The sequence below is a fragment of the Miniopterus schreibersii genome (genome assembly GCF_964146895.1).
Source record: "Miniopterus schreibersii genome assembly, chromosome: 3".
Lineage (NCBI taxonomy): Eukaryota > Metazoa > Chordata > Mammalia > Chiroptera > Miniopteridae > Miniopterus > Miniopterus schreibersii.
Window position 1 is genome coordinate 100,877,503 of NC_138103.1, and position 22,461 is coordinate 100,899,963.

The following is a 22,461-nucleotide window of genomic DNA, read 5'->3' on the forward strand; positions in this document are numbered from 1 at the left end:
TCGGGGCCCATGGGCTACGCATGTCTGTTCTTCGGCTAATCCCTTCACCTTCTTTCATCTAGTCCCCCCGCACCCTCCTCCCTTGTGACGCAAGATACACTGGCCGATTACTCTCTAATAAACAAACAAAAATGTGTCTTCAGCCTGGACTTCCTGAACCAGAATCTCTGATGGATGGGGCCTGGGCATCTTTGACTTTCAAGCTGCTCCTCTGATGCCACACTTGCCGTCTAATCGCTAAAGGAAGACAGGTACCAATTCAGTGGGAGGTTCCCTGAGACTAGGACTCTGGGGAGCTATGAGAAGTTCTATGGAGACACAGTTGGGATACATGGATTGTGATAGAGAAGCCTTCAAAGAGATGCAAAAGGCTAAGGTCTGGGAAGGATGAGTTTGAAATAATAAGGAGCACTTTGTAAGGAGCACTTCCTGAGCCCCTCACTGGTGAGAAGAAAAACACTTTCCCTTGAATTCCTCCTGCAGGACAAACCTGCGGATACCGAAGGCAGACTTCCTGCCTTCTTCTGAGGGACGCACCCCGGGTTTTTGGTGTTGAGGGACATTTCCACATTGAGCTTGACGAGGCCTGATATGCGAAAACATGCCATTATGGACACTTTTTATCACAATTCAAATACGGATTTATACGGAAAACCAACAAGCCAACATTCTGACATCTCCAAAACTCTCGAGAGGACCTGTAACCCCGAGCCACTCACTGCCTGCCGCCCGCTGGCCTTGCTTTCGCACTCACCTCCGAAGTAGGAGCCGTCGGTGAGCTTCATCTCTTTGCTGGACTTGGTGATGACGCCGGCAACCCCGTGCTGAATGAAGTACATTTTCTTGCCCACCGCTCCTTCTCGGATGATGTAATCTCCAGGCTGAAACACCTCGAACCGCAGCTTGCTCAGCATGGCGGTGACGAAGTTGGGGTCGGCGTTGGCGAACAGGGGCATGGTGGCCACGAGCTTCCGGCAGTTGAAGTTGACTATCTCCTGGAGGCGGGGGAGAGGGCGTTAGAGAGGCCGCCGGCTCGGGGGAAGCACGCTCACCCGCCCGGACAGTGCGCACCGCGACGGCGACAGTGCGGCTTGAACGCAGGGCCCCCGGGCCTGGACGCGAGGGACCCGCCTGTGGCCGCGAGGCCCGGGCCCGCCTCACTCCCGTGGAGCCCAGTTTCCCAGCTCAGTGCGCGGGCACAGCTACCCCTCGGGGCGTGGCAGGTGCCCATGTGCGGGGCTCCCCCTGGACAGCTTCCCACTTATTATTCCTTATGTAAAAGGGGAAGGAATTTTGTCTTTTTGGTCTTGTTTCTGAAGAAAGGAAGCCACATCATTGCCGACTGGCCACATCTGTGCTCCCCGGGGTTTAACAATCAAACTCACAGCCGCCAACGGGGACTTTGGAACCGGGGCCTGCCACCAGGCCACAGCATTTTGGTGTTTCCCTGAGCATCGTTGGCACGGGAGGGAGGACAACCAGAGGGCAGGGGCGGCTTACGTAAAGGGGCCTCTCAGTCTAACCTCGAGTTGTGAATTTGGTCTGCTCCTAGGCCAGATCAGAAAATCACCCTTCACGGCCTCTCATGTCCCCATCGAAGCCTTGGGCTGGAGAGAGGTCGGGATCCACTTTTCCTGACTTTATTTCCGGGCGGGTCAATTCTAAGTTAGAAGATCTACATGTTTAACTTCATTCCGTGGACTCTAGTCCAGATTGGACATCTCTCTGAACCAAACGGGGATATGGGACCGGCCACTTTCTATTTTGCAAGTCAGATAGTAACAGAATAAACAATGGGCATCTAAAATTTACCACAACACCATTTCTCAGAAATTTCTTCTCCAATGAGCCCCCAAAAGAAAAGGGCGGGCCTGATTTTTTATCTTCCTTAAGACACACAGTAACTGTAGTGACCTCAGGGGAGGAGCGTGGAGAGGTATCCACGGAGCCCGAGGCCCAAATTCCCCGCTTTGGGGAAATTAGTTCTCCAGGACTCTGGAGCCAAGACTGGGGAAGATGGTTTCGCTAATGACCTGCTACGATCCCGGGACAGGCCCAAACAAATTCCAGCTGACACGGCGGGCGCAGGCATGTGGGTCCCCAGTGGAAAAGATATTTCATCCTCAACAGTATCTCATGCCTTTAGCAGAGCAGAGAAGTGTCTCTAACAGTGGAGCTTCAGGGAGGGTTGTAAGTATTTAAGAGTCAGCAGCAAGAACCAGAAAATGAACATGGGAACATAAGTAGGAGAAAGATGTGAAGCGCGGTCCTTGGGGCGGCACCACCCAGACCCACGTGATGACAGGTGACTCCATGGCGGGCGAAGCCAGGGCAGTCTGTGGGCAGTTTTAATGGTGCTCAAGAGCTGCGGGGCGGGGGATTGGTTAAATACGGTTCAGAACGTAGCAAGTGCTCAATAAACACGCCCGTGGTGCGACTGGAAGGAGGGGGAAGGGAAGGGGGAAGGTGGCGCCTGGTCGGGAGAAAGCGCTCGCGCCTTAGCTTTGCTTCTCCTGGGCCGGTACCGAAACTCTTGCACGGCTTTCCCCAGCAACTGCTTGAGAAACAAGTGCCGCGTGTATAAAAATGAGCTCTCTACTATTAAAATACTTCTATACAAACACCGCAGGAAGATAAATGGGGAAATGGAGCTAAAAGCAGACAAAGACATGTCGTTAAAACGACCGGATTGGCTGTTTAAAAGGCACAGGTTTTACATGTAAGATGACATAGGAGAAACCTGCGGAGGAAATGGGCAGCGAGTCAGGCTGCAGAGAAAATGAGTTTTCAAACAAAAATAATAGACGGCTCTCACCTATGCTTTTCAGTGTGAACTACACAGATTCCTCTCTTCATTGTTCCCTCACCTTTCAGTTTAGAAAATATCTGAAAGTCTATTTTACAAACACTGGAACTGGTGTTTGTCGGTGTGAGCAGCTCCTCCGGGGTGCATCGCATATCCAGGGGCGCCTGCTGGGGGCACCCCAAGTATAACACTGCAGGGTGATCTCTTATCCCCAGTGCTTGAAGGAATCCATTCATTTTCCCTCTCTCTGTGAGACTTACTTCCATATACACACTCTCTGATTGAAACTGTGAATTCGAACAAATATTTGATAGGAAAAAAATGGATTGAGACAGACACCCCTTTCCATCTCCCTGCTTTTCATATTTCAGGCTGTATTTCGTTGATGACTAAGCCATAATCTATCCACTTAATCCCCACGACAGGTGGGCTGCTTCCAGTTTTAGGCTAATACGGCAAGCCTGTTATGAACATGCCTGCAGCGGCTCAGGCATGGCTTTCTCTTGAATATTTACCTTAGGATGGAAGTGCCAGGTAATCAGATAAGCATGGATACACTTTCGTAGACTTCGCCAAAAGCTTTCTAAAATGATTGCATTATTTTTTTCACATAGCAGCCACATATAAAGTTCCAGCTGTTCTGCATCTTTGAAAGAATTTGATGTCATCATAATTTTAGACATTAGCAGATATGCAGAGATATCTTATTACTTTTTTCCTTTTTCTCATTGTGGTTTTTTATACTGTTTTTATTGATCTCAGAGAGAAGAGAGAGGGAGAGAGAGACAGAAACATCCTTGATCAGCTGCCTCCTGCATGCCCGCTACTGGGGATCCGGCCCCCAACCCCGGCATGTGCTCTGACTGGGAATCAAACCATGACCTCCTGGATCGTGGGCTGACACTCAGCCACTGAGCAACACTGGCCGGGGTTCTTGTTGTGTTTTACTTTTACATTTCCCCAATGATTAATATTGTTATGCTCATTACTGGTCAGATGACCATCCCATTTGGTGAAGTGCCCAGTCAAGAGTTTTCCCTGATTTTTCTATTGTTTTTCTACATGACAGTCCGGACATAAGTTCTTTGTTGGTTGGGATATGCATTGCAAATATCTTCTTCCCATCTGTGGCCTGTCTTTTCATTCTCAATGGAATGTTTTACTGTTATTGTCTTACTGGTAATTTGTTTCCTAGCTTGTTTAACTCTATGACAATCAGGAAAAGTGGGGTTTATGTATTTAGATTGCTTCAAAAAGGGTGTATGTGAACGACGAATCTGTGCTTTGGAACCATGCAGACTCTGAGACACAGGGAAAGTTTAAGCAATATTGTTTGGTTATAATTAAAAAGAATAGCAATATTTTAAGGCTCCTCTTACAGTAAAATTCCTTACTGATAACTTAAGTATTGTGGAAAGTTCCATTGTGTGAAACACTTAGTTTTCTTCCATTCTACATTATTTTATTCTACTCAGTATAGTTCTAAATAAGCTTTAAGCATGGTAGCTATAAATATAATTACTGTCATTACAATAATGAATCACTGAGCAATCTTAAAGAAACAGAGCTGCTGTTACATTGCTAAACCCCTGCCCCCAACACACCCTGCCTTTTACACTGGGCAGCACACAGAAGAGCTTCCTTCTAAGAACTTACATCAGACAGACGTCCAGGCAGGCAGACCTCTCTCTACACGATCATTAGAAACAAGAAGCACATTTGGTTAAATCCATATCAACGGAAACTTCGTCACCTGGAACATCCTAAAAATGAACTGTTGCTGACGTTGCCCTAATTTCTCCCCAATTTAGTAACCTGGACTAGATACAATCAAAACAGTGTAATTGGTACGTTAGGGCTTTTTCTTTAAGGCAGGGATAATTTTAAGAATGAAACATAATAAAAATAAGAGACAATACTTGCTGGGTTTTTGCTGGGTTCCTGGTATTGCTTTAAATGCTGACAAGTATTAATTTATTTTACCCTCATACATATCCTATGCCTCTACCCATAGAAAGGGGCTCAAACTCTTCAAATCTTAACCTTCTCATTTGTAAAACAGAGAGAACACTAGTAACTCTATGGTAGATGACCATCGTGATTAAACGAAGTTCATTCAATGCTATCTAAACTAACCATTGTAACTATTATAAAACAATATCTGTTTAAGGGCAAATAAACAGTAGAGAATATGTATTCTATAAGATTTCAAAGAAAAGTAAAAGATTTCAGTGTAATTTGGTAAGAGAATATGGGTCTGAGTTTTAAAAATGTTGAACATGGAACAGACTGAGGAATCTCAGAGGGAAGACGGGGTGGGGGAGTGGGTGGGGAGAGATGAATCGAAGAACGTGTATGCTCATGTGCATAACCCACGGACACAGACAGTGTGGGGGAGGCCTGGGGGGGGCGGATGTGGGGTGGAGGGGATCAGTGGGGGGAAAAGGGGGACATCTGTAATTCTTTCAACAATAAAGATAATTTTTTTAAAATGTTACGTTGGGGACTGGTTATTAAAGACAAAGTTGAGGTGGGTGCAGGGGTTCAGAAGGAGAAAATGACAAGACATTCTTAGGGCACAGTCAATAAAATTCCCTTTTGGCCAAAGTCCAGGCATAAAATACAGAATTCTTATGATAAAGCTGGCCTGTTGTTATAATAAATTTGAAAGGTGAATTATAAATTACATACACATCCCATTTCTTTAATAAAAAGGAAACACATGGGAGCAATTTAAAAAATAGATTTCCCTCAGCATTCCTAAGTGGGTCCTATTGATCTGGTGGTTGGTCTTCTAAATTGCAAGATGCTGACCGAATGTATAAGAAAATCAGCCCATATGAGCAGATCTTACTGCTTAAAATGTTTTAAACATTTATCCAAACATTGACTTGCAGGTTACGTACTACTTTAATTTCCTAAGCTCAGAGCAATTGCTTTGATTTCTGTGTCCTATTAGGGAGCATTTACAATGAGATGTTTCTTAGTTGTGATCATCTTGTCTTGTTTTTTAAAGAGAGCTTTTAGTGCAAGTTCTAAATAATCTGAATATCAAAAATTATGTCACGAACTTCAAAAGTAAGAAATACTTCCCTTCAACACAGGGAGGGGCAAAGGTAGGTAGGTACACAGTTATCCGTATGAAAAATAATACAATAATTAATAAATAACAATACAAGAATAAACTCTGTGTTTCGCATACCCGCAAATGTAACCCTACTTTTGCCCCACCCTGTATTTATGTTGGGGAAATTAAAGGAGTTAGAGATCCAGGGAAGATTTGATGAATTAACACAGAGTGCCTCAATTTTAGTTTATTATACTTTTTCATCTTATTAAAGTATTTTTGTGTTAGCAAAAAAGTTGTATTTTTAAAAATCTTTGAAAACAAAATTAATATATACACATTCCTTAAACTACATAAGAGAAAAAAATCTCTGTATTCCCGTCTCCTTAATAAAAGTAACTTTATATATTTATTATGTCCTTAAGATGATCTCTAATTCACCTTCATATAGTTGTAATCATAATACATATTCAATATTTGTTTTTTCCCCTCCACTTTTGTAACATGAAATAGTTCTCATTATGAGACATGGGCCTCATTGCCATTCTTCTTAATGGCCACACTATTCCATCTTGTGTTACTCAGAGGTACAGCAGGGAAGTCCAGCAGCCGTGAAGAGTAGGCAGTGACCTCTGCAATCGGGCACCTTTAGCGTTTTCACCATAGTTGCTTTGCAAGTCAGCTACATCATTACTTGCTACATTAACAGTCGCCTCAAATTATGAGTTAAAAGGTAATTGGCCTAAAATCTCTGCATATACTATGGCCCGCTATGATTAAGCGGCTGAACTGGAGCTGGCCTGCCTGCTTGTTAAAGACGGTTGGGAACAAGCTGCATGTTGAGCGGCAGACGCTCCATGGCTTTCACGGTTGCTGCAGTCACAGCTTTCATAAGCACCTAATTTCGTTTTGAGGTGTGGACTCACAGTTCAACCTTACGGTGTGAATGCAAAGGAAGTTTGAGATTAATCTAGTCTTAGCCCGGTCCCCCTGGTTTGCTTTCCTAGGACACAGAAGCATATTGCTTTGTTAGGTACCACGCAGAATGACAGCAGGTGACAGAAAATACTCTCAGCATTCGCTTAAATTTGATTATGAAAGAAAGAAAAAGAGGTAGAAAAAGACCGAAAAACTAAATCAAAGAACTGCATATCGGCAATGACAGTGTTTGTCACAGGCTGCGTTTGAGCCCCTCGGTGGTATCCCAGGCCGAGGCTGAGCAAGGATCTGTGTAGGTTCCGGCAGGAGGTGCTCCGGCCGCCTGCAGGCTGCAGGCAGGGGTGAGACGTGCTTGTGCAGAAGAGGAAGCAGCCTGTTGGACAAAGTAAAACAGATGGACGCGAACCGTCCAATACAGCAAACAGACATCCGTACGTGTGCTAATCTAAAAATATTATTAAAACAGAACCAGCAGACAGATGAGTGAACGAAAAGTCTTAATTCTTGTAGAAGATGATCTGGAGAATTTGACAAAAACCTGTATTTGGAATTTTCTAATATCATCCACATAAATTCATTTTCATCACTAGCAGGTGAGGAATAGAAACACTCCGTGTCTGACAATCCATGTATGTATGCCTGGACCTGGGGAAAGCAGGCAGGAGTCCTGAGATGCGTTAAACACTCACTTCTCTGTCGCATCAGTTAGACTCGAATGGAACAATGCATATGTTGACAAGTGCTTGTGTCCCCCCAAATTCATAGGTTGAAGCCCCTAACGTCCGATACCTTGGAATGTGACTGTATTCAGAGGACACAGGCCTCTAGAGAAGTAATTAAGTTAAAAGGAAGCTGTTAGAGTGGCCCTGATCCAATCCGACTGATGTCCTGATAAGAGGAATTTTGGACGCACAGAGGCACCGAGGATGTGCAGGCACAGAGAAGAGGCCACGTGAGGACAGAGGGACAAGGAGCCCACCTGTCGGCGCAGGAGAGAGGCCTCAGAAGAATCCAAACCTGCTCACGCACTGATCCTAAAGGCCCAGCTTCCAGAACCCTGAGAAAAGAGGAGCCTGGCTGGCGCCGCGGTGGGGAGGGCGAAGCTGCGTGTGGGACGCGACCCACACACTTCAGCGGCCTCTGAGCGCTGCCGTCGGGGAGAGGAATCCAGGGAGACCGGTCACCCGGGAAGCCGGCCTGCTCCCTACCCAGTGGGGCGCCTGGGCCTCCGGGTGGGGGCGCAGCGGGGGGTGGACATGGCTCTGGGTGCAGTCAGAGCACTGGGTGCTAGTTTATAAGAGTAACGTCTAAATTTTCATCATATGTATGTACCAACATGTGTGGCTCTGCCTGTTTAACTGCTCCCACGTGTACAGTTCACAGGTGTCTTCCCAGCGCCGGGGAGCCGGCGCCACGTCTGCGTCTGAGACTTGCTCGCCCTGCACAAAACCGCCGTCACCATGCAGCAAGCGCTCCCTGCCCCCCACCCGTCCCCGGCCACCCCTCTTCCACTTTCCGTCCCTACGAATTTGCCGAATCCAGGATCTCACTAAGTGGAATTACACACGTATCAGCGCAGGACGGAGTTCTGAGGTCCTAGGAATGAAGAGCGCCGCTCAGAGAAACCGGGCCGGCGATGACGCAGCGGCAGGGAAACTCGGGGGCAGGCCCAGCCGTCTGGCCTCCCCCCTCAAATCACAGATCACTGCCCCGCGCCCCGTCCAGTTTCCCGGCTCCCTGCCCCACACCCTCCCCAGCACGTGCCATCTCGTCTTTCTTATCACAGCCCTTCTAATAGGCCTGAGCTGCCATCTCCTTGATTTGCATTTGGTGTAACGTTGGCGATGACACCTCATTGGTTTCGACTTGCGTTTCCCTAACGATTAGTGAAGCTTAGCACCCTTCCATGTCCCCGCTCGTTTGAATATACTCTTGGGGGGAAACAGGTTAATTCAGGTAATTTGCCCATTTATTTAAATTGGACTTTTTATTTTCTTGCTATTGAGTTGAATGAGTTTCTTGGGTATTTTGGGCATTAACCCCTTATCACGTGCGTGGTCTGCTAATGTTTCCCCTTCCACAGGCTGACTTTTCATTTTGTTTCTTTTCCGCTGCAGAAACTTTTAGTTTAGGGTAAGCCCACTTATTTATTATTTTTTTGCTTGTGCTTTAGGTTTTGTGTCCAAAAAAGTATTGCCAAGACCCATATCAAGAAGGGTTTTCCTTATTTTTAAGTATTTAATCTAGTTTTTTAAAGATTTTTAATTGTTTTAGAGAGGAAGGGAGAGAGAGAGAAGCATCAATGTGATAGTAAAACATCAATTGGCTGCCTCCTGCACACCCACAACCCGGCACGTGCCCTGACCAGGAATTGAACCGGCAACCTTTTGGTGCACCAGACGGTGCCCAACCAACTGAGCCACACTGGCCAAGGGGCTTTAATCTATTTTGAAATTTAGTAAAGAGTATCTGTTTTTCTCTGCAATTAATCATATATGACTTCCTACATGCCCTGTATTTTTAGTAATGCGTTTTAATTTTTCTTCATTTTTTTTATGTATTTATAGCTTGTCTCTACGAGCACATAGTAAGAACCTTGAGACTGGAAACCACATTTTACTATTTACCTTCCCACTACACTGGATCAATGTCCTGCACATGTTTAGAAATCTATAAATGTTTTTGTCTGTTTGTTTTCTAGAAACTAGAGGTTCAGGAGAAAAACTCTAGGCAGAAAGAGAGAAGACCCAGTTTCTTTGCTCCGTAAGATGACCACGAAATGACCAGGTTACTTATATAATTGTCTTGCCTTTTGTTACCTTGTTATACGAGTATCTGATAATTTATAAGATCTCAGTATAGCTTTACAGTACTATGACTCTAGCCTGTTTTAGTTCATTTTAACTAAGCACATTTTTAGAAGGCATTTAAAAAAATTGACAAGTATTTACTTTTAAAAAATGCTTTAGAATGGCACTAGATAAATATGCATGCAACTTATGCTGTCTTCCCTGACAGTCTATCCGACGAATTAAAGGTCAGAAGGACAGTATTATACTCTCAGCCCAGTCCATGTTCTGTGAAAATGAAATATATTGACGTCCCATATTCTCCCGGGACACATGATCTGAACCTATTTTCAGCCCAGGGCTCTTCATACTCATTGTTCAAAAATAGACCAGCTCTGAACTTTGGAGACAGGCTCAGGAGGGCATTAACCTCTTTCTCCTCCGTTAAGTTTGCCTTTTTGCTCTAATCGAATCAGTACAAATCTGATCATGTTAAAAATAGGCCTTCTCTGTACACATCCCAACAGGTTCCCATAAGCAGAGCTATGGAGTTCCGTGAATTTGCCTAATTGGGTTTTAGTTTTAACTCTGCTGCTTCCTTTCACCGAAGCTTTCAGAGTCCCATGATCCGAAGGTTTCAAGGCCAAGGTTTAATGCTAAGACATTGTCTCCAGAAAGCTGGCTGTTAAAATGAAAGAAGAGCTGATAAGCAGATTGTTTGAATAAATTCCAAAAGAAATGAGACATGATGGCCTGACTTGGTGTCCCTCCCATGTGTGGACACCAATAAAGGACCCTATCACAGCACCGAGGGCATCGTTATAGATGCTCATTTAAATTTCTGCCTCTCACTGAGCTGCAGCAGCCACGAGGGCTGGGGCTGGACCCTGTTCTTCATTGTATCAGAGCAGTACCAAGACTTAAATTTCACTTGTACTCACTCTGCGCCAAGCGCTTGTCTAATTTTTTTTCTATCTTCTGCTCACTTAATCTTTGTAACAACTCTGTGAGGTGGTCATCATCATCATTGTTCACACTTGCAGAAAGGAAAGTGAAATACATACAAGTTAGAAAACAGTCCGAGGTCATACGCAGAGAAATTGTGGAGTCAGGGCCAAGCTCCCAGGCCCTCCTTAGCAGGCTCTCATTCATTATTTCTTATATAACCGAAAGTATTCGTATAGCTATTGATGGCACTGAGAATATCACCAAAGGGATTTAAGCCATCAAAACACAAACCTTTGAATACTTCTGAGCAGTTGGGAGGAAATGGGAGTATATTATAAATAGATGGAGAAGGGAGTGCTCTCCAGGGAGACTGAGGCCAGGTAACAACTAGGGTCCCAATCCGCCTCCAACCCCCCTTCTAGATGCCCCTGAAGTCCAGCTTTGCAGATGCAGAAATCTGACTAGGCAGAGCCCCTGAGCAGCTAGACAGTGAAGATTACAGACTTCAGATAATACATCACAAAGCGAGAGCTATAATTTAAAATGCCAGGTTTCTGGTACTATCTTAAGAATTTTTCTCAGAAAATTATAGTTATTCCTCTACTTTCTGGCCCATGTATTTTAGTTCACAGTGAAATGAAGATCATTTTTTTAAGATGACTTCACAGCCACTCCGCAGAATGCTATGGATTCTCGTGGGGCTGGTGTGCAGGCCACATGGTCCAGCCCCAAGAGGAAGGACATCCCAATTTACCTGCTGCTCAGAATCCTCCCCATCCTGAGGGGCTTCACCACTCAGGCTTGGACTGGGAAGCCACCTACATCTGTCTTATGAGCCACTGACAATATTCTAGTCAGACTTGGTGTAGCAGTATAAGAAAAAGAAGTCTTTTCTGTCTATTCTATGAATTTTATCAAGTTATAAAGACTGGACAGAACACTTATACACCTCCTATGATGGCACTCTACTGAAATAGCCCTCCGCCCCCATGCTGACTCTGCAATAAATCACTAATGCATAAAACTGGAGAAGTGAAAAGGGAAACATAAACAACTGCATGCAAAATGGGCCCTCCTGGTGCATAGGGCCTGCACCAGCCCCAAAGCCAGGGGGACCTGAAGATGCCAGCATCTGCTTATTATATGTCAGAAACAATGCTGTCCACAGTATAAAGTGACACTAAGAAAGATCTAGGACCACAGTACTTCATAGTTGTGGGTGTCACTCTTCTGAGCCACTGTTTGATTGACGAAATGTTCTTTCCAAGTTCTAACAGTCGATGAGTCTTTAAGATGATTTGCCAAGTGTGAGATTCCTTATTTAACTTGCCTTTGTTTATTTATCCAGTGAGTAATTATTAAAAATGCACTATCTAGGAGCTGGGGTTATGGTGCAAGTCAAGAAAAAGTTCTTGTCTTCTGGGACCCAGGGTCATATAACAGAATGACCAATTAAGAAATATCTATAGAGGGACCGCAAGATGACAGAGTGATATGTACACATGACTAAGGCAGATGTGATGAGAACAGGTGTAGGGAACTAGAGTAGACGACCTCCTCAGAGGAGGCCTCTACAAGGAGGTGACATTTGTGTTGACATCTGAACATGGAGCATGAGCCAGGTATTCGTTAAGGGCATTTCAGCAATTTCCTCCTACATATAAAGAAGATAAAACATCGAACTTCTGCCACAGAAATGGAAATAGGAGAACACTTTTAATAAAAAAGTGCTTTTGAGAAATCTAACTGAATTCATTTGCAAATGCATGACAGAAGATTTTTGTAAGAGCTTTCAAAAGTTGCAGGCATTCATAATTCTTTCTGCCATTTATAGACTAAAATTTTTTCATACTTAAAAGTCTTCAAACACATCGAAAAGAAAGGCTTGGGAACAAAGTGGATAAAACAGAATGTGAACTTAGTGGATTATGAATATAGAATATGGAGCATGTTCCTAAACATTGTGTTTTACTGTCTCTGTTTTTAAGCACCAGGTTTTTGTGTGTAAGTTTTGGAGAGTCTGAAGGTTTGACTTACCCACCACTTTCCTGAGCACCCAGACTCCTGTTAGCAAAAACCACTGCTCTAAAGTATAAACAGATCTCAAATTATGCAAAATACTTTCATAAAAATGAGCCTTACAGATAATAAAGCATTTTAAGCTAAAAGCCTTATTACAATCTATGACGCATGGTTGTTGACTCAAAATTGCACACACACAATTAGCAACTGCACCTGGTGTGTGTGTGTGTATACAAAGCACACTGTATATTTTTACCTTCTGTCACAGTATATATATATATATTTTTTTCAGCTTTCCCTTTCTGAGTGTCCTAGCTCCACTAATCTGACATTTATTGTATCAATCATTCAATGTCTTCCATATGCCAGGCATCTTCCAGACACTATAAGCACAACAGTGACCAAGAAATACCTTTGCATAAGTTTGTGCCTCATCTTCCAAGTGGAACGCAGCTTTTGAAAGGTGGAAGAATGTATTTTATTATTTTAAAAATATTTCTCACGACCTACCACTATGCCTCGAACACAGCAGGTACATAACACTCCCTTGTAAAAGGGAGCAAGATATGACGCCCCTGCTCCTACTGGACTTCAGAAACCGTGTCCGGCTTGTTCAGACTCAAGCTGTATGTGCCCGGTGACCTTTGCTACGTCTCTGCCAATTCCTTTCCCTACTTTCCTGCTCTACTTGTCCTGCTCCCTTGTTAATCAAGTCAGAATTCAGTATAACATTAAATTTGGGCTTCTGTGTGGTTCCAACGCCAGGAAAGCAAAGGCTGAAGTGGGGCAAATAAACCAACGGCGACCACGGTTTTCACTTCTTCAAGGCGTTGTGTCTGAGCATTCCACGCTGCCGCTTCTAGGATCTCTACTTTTATCAAGTAGCCCTGATTCTTACCCTGTCTTTCATTCTTAATTCTATTAAGACCATTCACCCAGTACATGTTTAATGAGTTCCTACCACAGCCGGTCACTAGAGAGACAAAGATATTAAGACACAGTCTCTGCACTCAAGAAACTCATAGTTTCGAAAGAGACAGGCCGACTGACCGTGACAGGCAGAGTGACAGAGACAGAGCGCTCCGGGGACGCGCAGGGAGGAGGCCGCGCCCGAGGGTGTCTGATGCAGGGAGGCGGCGGGCGGGGCAGGACTGAAGACGCAGGGCAGCCCTTGCCCACTCCGCCATCCACACCTCTGCCGCTGCCGCGAGACCCTGAAGAAAGGAGGAGGGCGTCGGCCCGGGCACCCCGCGCCCTGTCGGGAAGCCGGGACTCTTCCTGGCAGGGGAAGGAGGGTCCTGGGAGGTTCTAAGAAGACAGTGGCGTCGGCCCCTGAGTTTTACAGCAGGCAGCAAGGGGGCCCGGAGATGGGATGCACTGGAGCCAGCTGAGGCCAGAGGCAGGGAGAAGAGCTGAGAGGGGCCTTCACGGCTGAGGCAAAGCCTGCTGAGGCCCCGAACGGTGACGTTTGAAAACCCAAGGAAATTCATCATAACGCGATGATAGGACAGCTGCAGGAAATGAGGGAAGCGGGGTTATGTCTGCGCGGGGCTTTGCGGGGGGAAAATGAAACATGGAATATTCTCTACTGATGATGAGAGGAAATGAAAGTGTGGCAAAAGAAGGCAGCTAATAAGACACACGATTAGGAACGTTTTCTTGTTATCTGATTTTATATTATATTAAGAATTTCTAGTACAGAGGAATGATTCACATTTAAGCAGCAGATTCTTAGGGTTCATTTTTATGCTCACTCTATCAGCTTTCTGCATCCCCTCTGTAACATTTGGTTCTGAAACCTTACTTGTTCTGCTTCTCTAAAGTAAATCCTTAGGTGTAAAAGTACCCTCCTGTTTGGATCTATCTTAACCCCTGGTACTGTCTCTGGGATTACCTATGTCTCCCTGCCATGGCCCTGGTCACCCTCCTTTGAGTCCCTGCAGGCCTCTGAGAACCCAACCTGGTTCCAGTGTCCTGAGATTCTGCCCCTTAGTAAAGGGGGTTTGGATTTAATGCAAATTATGTAATCCAACAAAGAGAGAAAGCAAAGCATATAGATAGATTTAAAAAACAAACAAATGATACATTACTTTTTTAAGTACAAAAAGTTTGAATTATGTTTCCCAAAGCCAAAAGATGTATACATTAATATTTGATTGAGGCCTCTGGAGGGAAAATAAGCTCATCATTAGCATAGCAGACACTTAGCTCCTTTTATTGCCAAAAATCTTAACTGATATATCTTAAGGCTTTTCAAACAAACACAACCAAAAATATAAGTAACTTTTAGTGGATGCAGAAAATTAAGAATAGTTAAAAATGGTGAGGCCATGAGTTGGAATGAAAATATTTATTGGGTACTTAATATGTAGTACATGTACTAGGAATTTCAATAAAAGTTTTAAAATAAATGGCCTTTGCTTTTAAGGAAATTCCAAGACAGAAATGGAGAAAACAATTATGAAAAAAAAATAGTGGTAATACAGACAGAGTGGATCAGTACCACCTTAGATTTATGGACCGAGTGCATAAATCAGACAGAGAAACGAGTGCTCACACCCAGCCTGGAAAGTCGGAGAGGACATCAAGAGGGAAGTACTTAACAGGGTTTTGCTAACACAAGAGAGACGTTTCTGGGAAACATCTGGTACCAGGGTGAGACATTAGAACTGATTTTTGCAAAACAGCCAGTTGCACAGTTTGGCCGTGGGCTACCTTGGAACACGCAGGGCCTGTGGGAGTAGGGAGGCTGGGGGCTTGGCTGGGGTCAGAGCACAGCAGGGCTAGGCTAGGGGCCTACGGCGGCTTCATGCCATTTCACGGGTCATGCAGAGACGGAGCCTTTCAGGGCAGAGCAGTGACCGGCTTGCAGCCACAAAAGAAGACGAAGCTGGCCTGGCCGAAGCATCCACCGCAGAGAAAGCGGCCGGGCAGCGAGGCCAGTGCAGCGGCCACGAGGGGTGGCGGTGCTGGGGAGGGGCTGTGCGGGTGGAGGGCGCCACCCAGCGAATGGGCACATTTGGTGATGACTGAATGTGCAGAGCAGAGAAAGTTTCCAAAAAGGACTGACGTTTTATTCCAAATGACTTGACAGAAGGCCTGAAACACTTACAGAGAGATTTCCAAAGACAAATGGTTCGGTGCTGAATGACTGCATTACTTTATTAAATAGCTTGCAGAACGTATGGGGCCGGGTGGTATCATGGAGCTTTTAAGAAAATGGAGCTACGGCAAGAGCCTGGAGCTCAAATTTACAGCCCTGAATTGTGAGGCGAAATAAACGAGAGAGTAAATTCAGACGGGCAGGCTGTCAGGTGAACAGCTCCGTCACAGCCCAGCGTTAGTCACCCCCCAGACTCAGGATGCGTGTTCTGTTAACAGTTCAATGTTACCAACAAGGGCTCAAAGACAAGGTTTTGAGGTTTATCAGTCGCTGCTAACCTTCAAAGCAACAATTTGGGTAAAGAAGTGGAGATCAAACCGAATGCGATGATTATATTAGGAACCTTTGGACAGGGTTGGTGGTAAAAGAAAGTTAAAAAGAGTAAAGCAGTGTAAGAAATATGAACAATAAAGAGAAGGTTCTTTCAGTGCAGGGGTGACCTGAACATTCTAGGGGGCAGAGGGGGGCTCCTGGGGGCGGGTGGAAGGATGCAAAGCAAAGCGCTGCAATGCGCTTGTAAGAAACCAGTTGCTCGCAGCAGGTGAGGTGGGTCTGTGAGCAGAGTCCAGGGCATGAGCAGGGAAAGTGAACCTGGAAGGAGACTGGGAGTCAGAGAGCCACAGAAACGGCTACGTGAGGGTGAGATAAGAGGGGGGCAGACTGGGGAGATGGGGCGAGCAGGGCACAGGAAGGAATCTTCATAACTGGGGATTCAGAAATAAACAGCTCTGAGAATCATAATCAAAACAATTTCCCAGTATTTCTTAATTAAAAGCACGCATGTGGGAAAACGGGAGAAAAAGTAACAGCAAAATGAGGTCCTGTCGTTTAATTCGACTCTCCCTTCTGCGGGATGTTACAGCAGGGACCTGAGGATCGCCCGCGAACAGACCTGGGACGGCGATCGCGCGCCAGGAGCCCCGGGGCCGGCACCTACCTCCCTCAGGGGGTCGTTGAGCTCGTTGAGAATGTTCTCCTCGTCGAAGATCTTGCCTTGGTACCTGTGTTCATAGTAGTCGTGTATCTTCTGACGCATGTCAGCCGGTAACTTGTGGAAGGACATGTACTGTTCCACTTGCTTGTACTGTAGGGGAAGGGAAATGGAAACCATCGTGAGGCTGGAGGAGAAACCACGTTCCTTCCTGCTACAGTCATAACGCTTGCACAGCAATACCAAAGGGAAGCAATTCGTAAGGGGAGGGGGCTCCCGGACTAGGTCTCACCGACCCTGACGTGTGCACACACAGTAGAGGGTATTTACTTAGGTTTCCTCTCTCTCTCCCCCTCTCTCTCTCCCTCCCTCCCCACTCTTGAAAATCAATGGAAAAAATATCCTCATGTGAGAATTAACAAAAAAGGAAAGAAAAGAAAAAGAAAGGAATTCAGAGTGAATTTTAGGGTGTAGTCCCAGAAAAGCCAGTGATGGGGTAAAAAAAAAAAAGAAGCGATGCTATTTTATTTTTGGATTTCATTTTTAGCTGAGTTCCAAAAGAAATATGAAGTTGCTCTTTGGATCTTAATTTGGAGAAAGAGCCTCATAACTTTGGATAATACAAAAGGTTTTCTCTTAGGCCTTACAGGGGAAGAGCAGACCCTAATTAAATTTGAACAGAGAGGCAGAGAGCTTGGCAGCTGTTTGCAAGTCAGGAAAGATGCCTGGTAAAGTAAGAACATGTCACACTTCATTTTAGGACCTAGGAGAACAAGAGGGCAAGACTAGATCCACCTAATTTCACAGCAGAAAGTTAACTCAGTTAAGTCCATTTAACCAAGTAGCCCCTGAACTTGATTATAAAGTTAGGCGCAGAGCTGCCCTTTGAGAATGCAGGTTTTCAGGCTTAACTCAGAGATTGACTTCCTTGATGTACCTGGCACTGTAAACACACACACACTCACATGCACACACAGAGACACTATTTAAAAAAGTAAAATAACATCCCTGCCAATCAAACAGGGACAGAGTACCATGGATGTTGCCTGGGAGCGTATGGGAATGTCAGGCTTCATCCTATGAAATCAGCATCTCCGTCTGAATAGGACCACATTCTAGTTTGAGAAACATGCCTTAAATGTTTCAGAAACCGGCGACCATGAGGTCCGCTTTGAAAAAATGAGTTAAAGCCCTCAAAATTAGCTTCATTGAACAGATAATAAAAGTGAGTACAAGTGAAAGAACACGTAGTAAAGCCAGATGAAGACACCGGGGTATGACTCTCCCCTTAAAACACATTTGATGTGTTATTGTGAAAAAGTTTTTCTCAGATCTCCCTCGACCAGAGCTCTGCCTAGAACACCCAGGTCTTCTGGCTCCTGTCCACACTTATTTCGATGATCCCCGGACCTGGTGCCAGGCGCGGCTCAGGAGAAACAGCGGCCGCGGAGTCCGGGCCTTCGTTCCCCGCGAGCTTTCCTTACACAGCACGCACGTGCCTGCGGGTTCCCTGTGCGAGCTCAGCGAGGCCGCCGGTGAAACGCAGCTTTGTCATGCGGGCTCCTTTATTCGGACACCAGGGTGTGCAGATGAATTGATCAAGTTATTTCTGAAATGTTTACGGCAGGACTGAATCATCCGTTTACACTCACTGGGGAAAACTTTCCTTTGAGCAAACAGATTTCTGGTAATTTCTAGAAGTTATTTTAAGCAGTGTACCTAACATGCCTAACTTGGACTGCGATGTTCAATGGAAAGAAGCGAGCGGAAGCGGCACAGGAGGAAAGCGGTGGGCGCCGTGCTCCTCTGCGGGGCCGCAGCCAGGCGCTTCTGTAACCTGCATTCTTTGTGTTTGGAAAGCTGGTTTCTCTGTAAGAGCGAATGTCTCAGCCTTTGAGATATGACGAAAGCTTTGGCGGTAGTGAGTAAGCATTTACTTGGCCTGTAAGACTTTCAAAATGACAACAGATGATCGTAAAATCCTGAGGAAAATATTACCAAACAAACACTTATTCTTCCCTCCAGAGTGAGCACTTCCATTATAACCAGACACTTGCTCTGTCACTTCTGGAAACTCGAGCTATCCACGCCGATAGTTTATAATGTATCACACTTTCATATATCTAAAAATAAAATCAAGAATTAAAAAAACCTTGAGAATTTCTTTAACAACCATCCAAGGACATTTTTTTCGTTGATTTTTAGGGGGGGGAAGGTCTGGGGCCTGGGATGGAACAGCCACCTAGGTATGTGCTCTGACCAGAAACTGAACCTGTGACCTTTTGGTGTGTGGGACTATGCTCCTACCAACTGAACCACACCGGCTGGGGCAAAACTTGAGAATTTTTTACAACTACATGGTTATTTTCTTCATTTTATTATTTTAGTTTGGCTTGAAAATGGCCAGATTCCAAAAAGTTTTCCAAAGGTTGTTTAACAACGAGAGGTCACTGTATTTAGGAATTAGAGGAAAATGCTTAATTACCAAGTAAATAAATTGTTCTTATAAAACATTCTTAGAAAGTTAATGTTTTAGTAATTATAGAATAAAAGTCAAGGGTATAGGTGATTGCTAGAAATTGAATATTATAATAGAGTTAAATCTGTGCTTGAGTATTTTGGAAATCCTTTAGAGTGTTTTATTGCTCTAAATGGCTTTCCTTGTGTGTGTGTGTGTGTGTGTGTGTGTGTGTGTGTGTGTAGGAAAATTATTTTGATCCTTAATTACAGATTGACTTACTGAGATAACCTAATCACACACTCATTTTTCAATAGGACCATTTAACACATTCTGGCTATCCACACTCTCTCTTGAAAATGAAATTTATTGGGGTGACATTGCTTCATAAGATCATTTAGATTTCAAGACACCACCTTACACCTGTTAGAATGGCCATTATCAACAAGACAGGTGATGAATGACGAGTGCCGGCGAGGATGTGGGGAGAAGGGAGCCCTCATTCACAGCTGGTGGGGATGCGACTGGCACAGCCACTGTGAGAAACAGGCGGCTCCTCTAAGCACCGCTATTTCCCTCCCCAACAATTTCATTCACCCACAGGTGAGGACCTCACCTAAAATTTCAAAAAGAAATAGAAGCTGTCACACAAGAACGTCTATTAACTCACTTAGAAAGATATCTATTATTTCTTCTATTTGCCCTTGTAACTATTTGAATATCCCCTCCTCAGGAACATTAGCCTATATGCTATGTTGTCTATTTTATAACTTCAACTTTCTCTCTATGCATTGGTTCTAGCCAAACAGCTTTTTAAAAAACAATTTTAAATTTATCTTTATTGTTGAACGCTTTACATATGTCCAAATAGCTTTTTGATACACTCACCTTTCATTTAAAATGATTAATAATAACAATAATAATATTTAACCCTTGGATATCACAAGCTATTTTCCAGCCACTCAACTAAACAGTTCCCTCATAGTGGCTCATCTAATCCTCACTATAGCCTCACGAGATTGCTACCATTTTCTTCACCTCACAGATCATGAAACTGAGGCGCAGAGAATTAAAATAACCTGTAGAAACTTACACAGCCAATTAGAGCTGAAGGCGGGATCTGAACCTAGGCCATCTGAGTCCAGTTTCTCACTAACGACATGCTTTCCTGTCTTCAAAAAAGGGCTCTCAAGTGAGAACAAGAAGCCCTCCATCTACCTCCCAATTTTTTCCTTCCATTCTTCCATTTTTCCATCAATTTATTGAAAGAGTGGTCTCCACTCAGTACCTCACTGTCTACTGCTCATTAAAACTTTCAACATGGAAGTGTAGCCTCCATTCCTTCTGCTCCACTAATAGTACTCTTGCATTTAAGTGATGTCCCAATGATTAGTAGATACTTTGCACAGACACACTTACTTGGTCCCTGAGCAGCACTGAACACTAGTAGCTGACCCTGCCGAGGCCCCATGCAACCCCGTCCTTGCCAGAAGGACAACCCAAATCCTTTTCTTGGGCTCTTGTAGGGGAACCCAAATTAAGACAACATTATTATTGATCCCTTCCTCCAAAAGGCATCTCAGCTCCTGCTTCTCCATGTGCCCTTCTCTTAACTGTCGACATCTCTTTATATGTTAGTGTTTCCAAGGACGGTACTGACTTTTTTAAATGCTTGACCTCACATATTTTCCTTGAGCAATCCTCCACACATCTGACTTTAGTTACTATCAATATACTACCAATTTCCAATCAGTAACTCCAGCAGAGAACTGCTGATCTCCAGACTCCTATGTCCATCTTTCTGTTAAGCATCTACCTTCAGAACAAGTCTCAAAGCACATCAAACACAACACACCTCCAACTGAAATCATTCCCCTTCTCCCTGACACCTTCTTTGTCCAACCAGCAGCCTAAGCTGTAGATCTGATTCAGAGGACAATCATCTCTCTGTTTCCAATACCTTTTACCTTTATTCTCCAAAAACTAACCACAGTGCCACTTGGGAGTCCATTTTATATGATACTTTCTCTGAGTGTTTCCCCTACTACCTGGCTTGGCTCAAACTTTAGTGTACATTCAAAGGACATGGGGATCTTACTAACATGAAGATTCGCATTTAGGATGGGTGGCGTTGGAACTGAGATTCGGCATTTCTAACAATATCCTAGATGATACTTATGGTGGTTATAGAAACTCACAGGAGAAAGATCTAGATTAGATTAGGTGGGCCATGTATTCCCCACCACGCCAAGCCCACACCCTGGCTCTTTCCCCACTATCGTAATTATTTATTAAATGTTCTATTTTCTCAACTAGACCATAAGCACCTTGAGGCGTATTTTCACTGTTGTATCTCTATTTTCTAATACTGTGGCTCACATATAGTAGGTGGTCAATATTTGCTGGATTAGTTCTATATGTTCTAAAATATTTTTGTAAACTATATTGTTCAGTCTTGATTGGGAACCCGATGGGAATTACATTTTGTACTACCAAAAAATGACATCAGTTTTGTTCGATAAGGCCAAATCTATGTAAAACATTTTAAATCCTTTACTTCTTAAAAAATTTTAATTATACATTGGAGAGAAAATCAAACACCTATTAATATTGACAAAATGCCTAGTCTTCCTCCAACATTCCCGAGGAACATAATATGTCTTATTTGAAAAAAAATGAAAGATCCATAACTTAGTTCATTAACTTTACTTTAAATGATTTATCATTGGATTTTTAAAAATTAGATAACTGACAATTTTCCTAAACTATGAAGTCTGTTAGTCATAAATCTAGACGTAGTGTTTCACACCAAGGTTAATTCTTACAGGCTGCCCATGACTGCAGCTTTTAGAATAATTTGGGTTAGTGTAATTAAAGTAGTACACAGTTTTTAAAAACCAGGCGCACTGAATGTTGCCACATTATGTCGTGTGTGTGTGTAAAATTCTTTAATGAAAAGATGCGAATTTAGTTGTTAACCCTCCACTGGGAAGATATATTCACTCTGTAATGGGGTTAAACATTTCTTTTAATAGTGTACTACCAATATTCTCTTTCCACCACATTCCACCAATTTTTTAACATTTAGTGATGGGTGATGGATTATTTACATAAGCCCTGTATAAGTGCCTTAAAAAGATGAGTAGTTTGAAACTAAGGATGTCATTAAAAATATCACTGATATTCTGCATTATTTTGGGTCAAAATATTTCTTAGTATTAGTAACATGTTGATTTACTTTTGAAAGTCTCTCCAGTCTGTTTTTAATACAACTCTTTCTATTTCACTGTCCATGACTTTCCAAATTTAAAGCAACTGAATGTCTGAAGGTACACAGC

At 43.9% G+C, this 22,461-nt stretch overlaps 1 protein-coding gene across 1 annotated transcript in view; it reads right to left on the reverse strand.

The window, feature by feature from the left end:
* HCN1 (hyperpolarization activated cyclic nucleotide gated potassium channel 1) overlaps positions 1–22,461 on the reverse strand; it is a gene marked incomplete at its 5' end in the record, with an annotated part of 254,454 nt that overhangs the window by 25,660 nt on the left and 206,333 nt on the right. The window contains 2 exons of the mRNA XM_081132542.1: positions 755–995; positions 16,672–16,818. Coding sequence (XP_080988668.1) covers positions 755–995; positions 16,672–16,818 — 388 coding nt within the window. The remainder of the gene's footprint in view (positions 1–754; positions 996–16,671; positions 16,819–22,461) is intronic.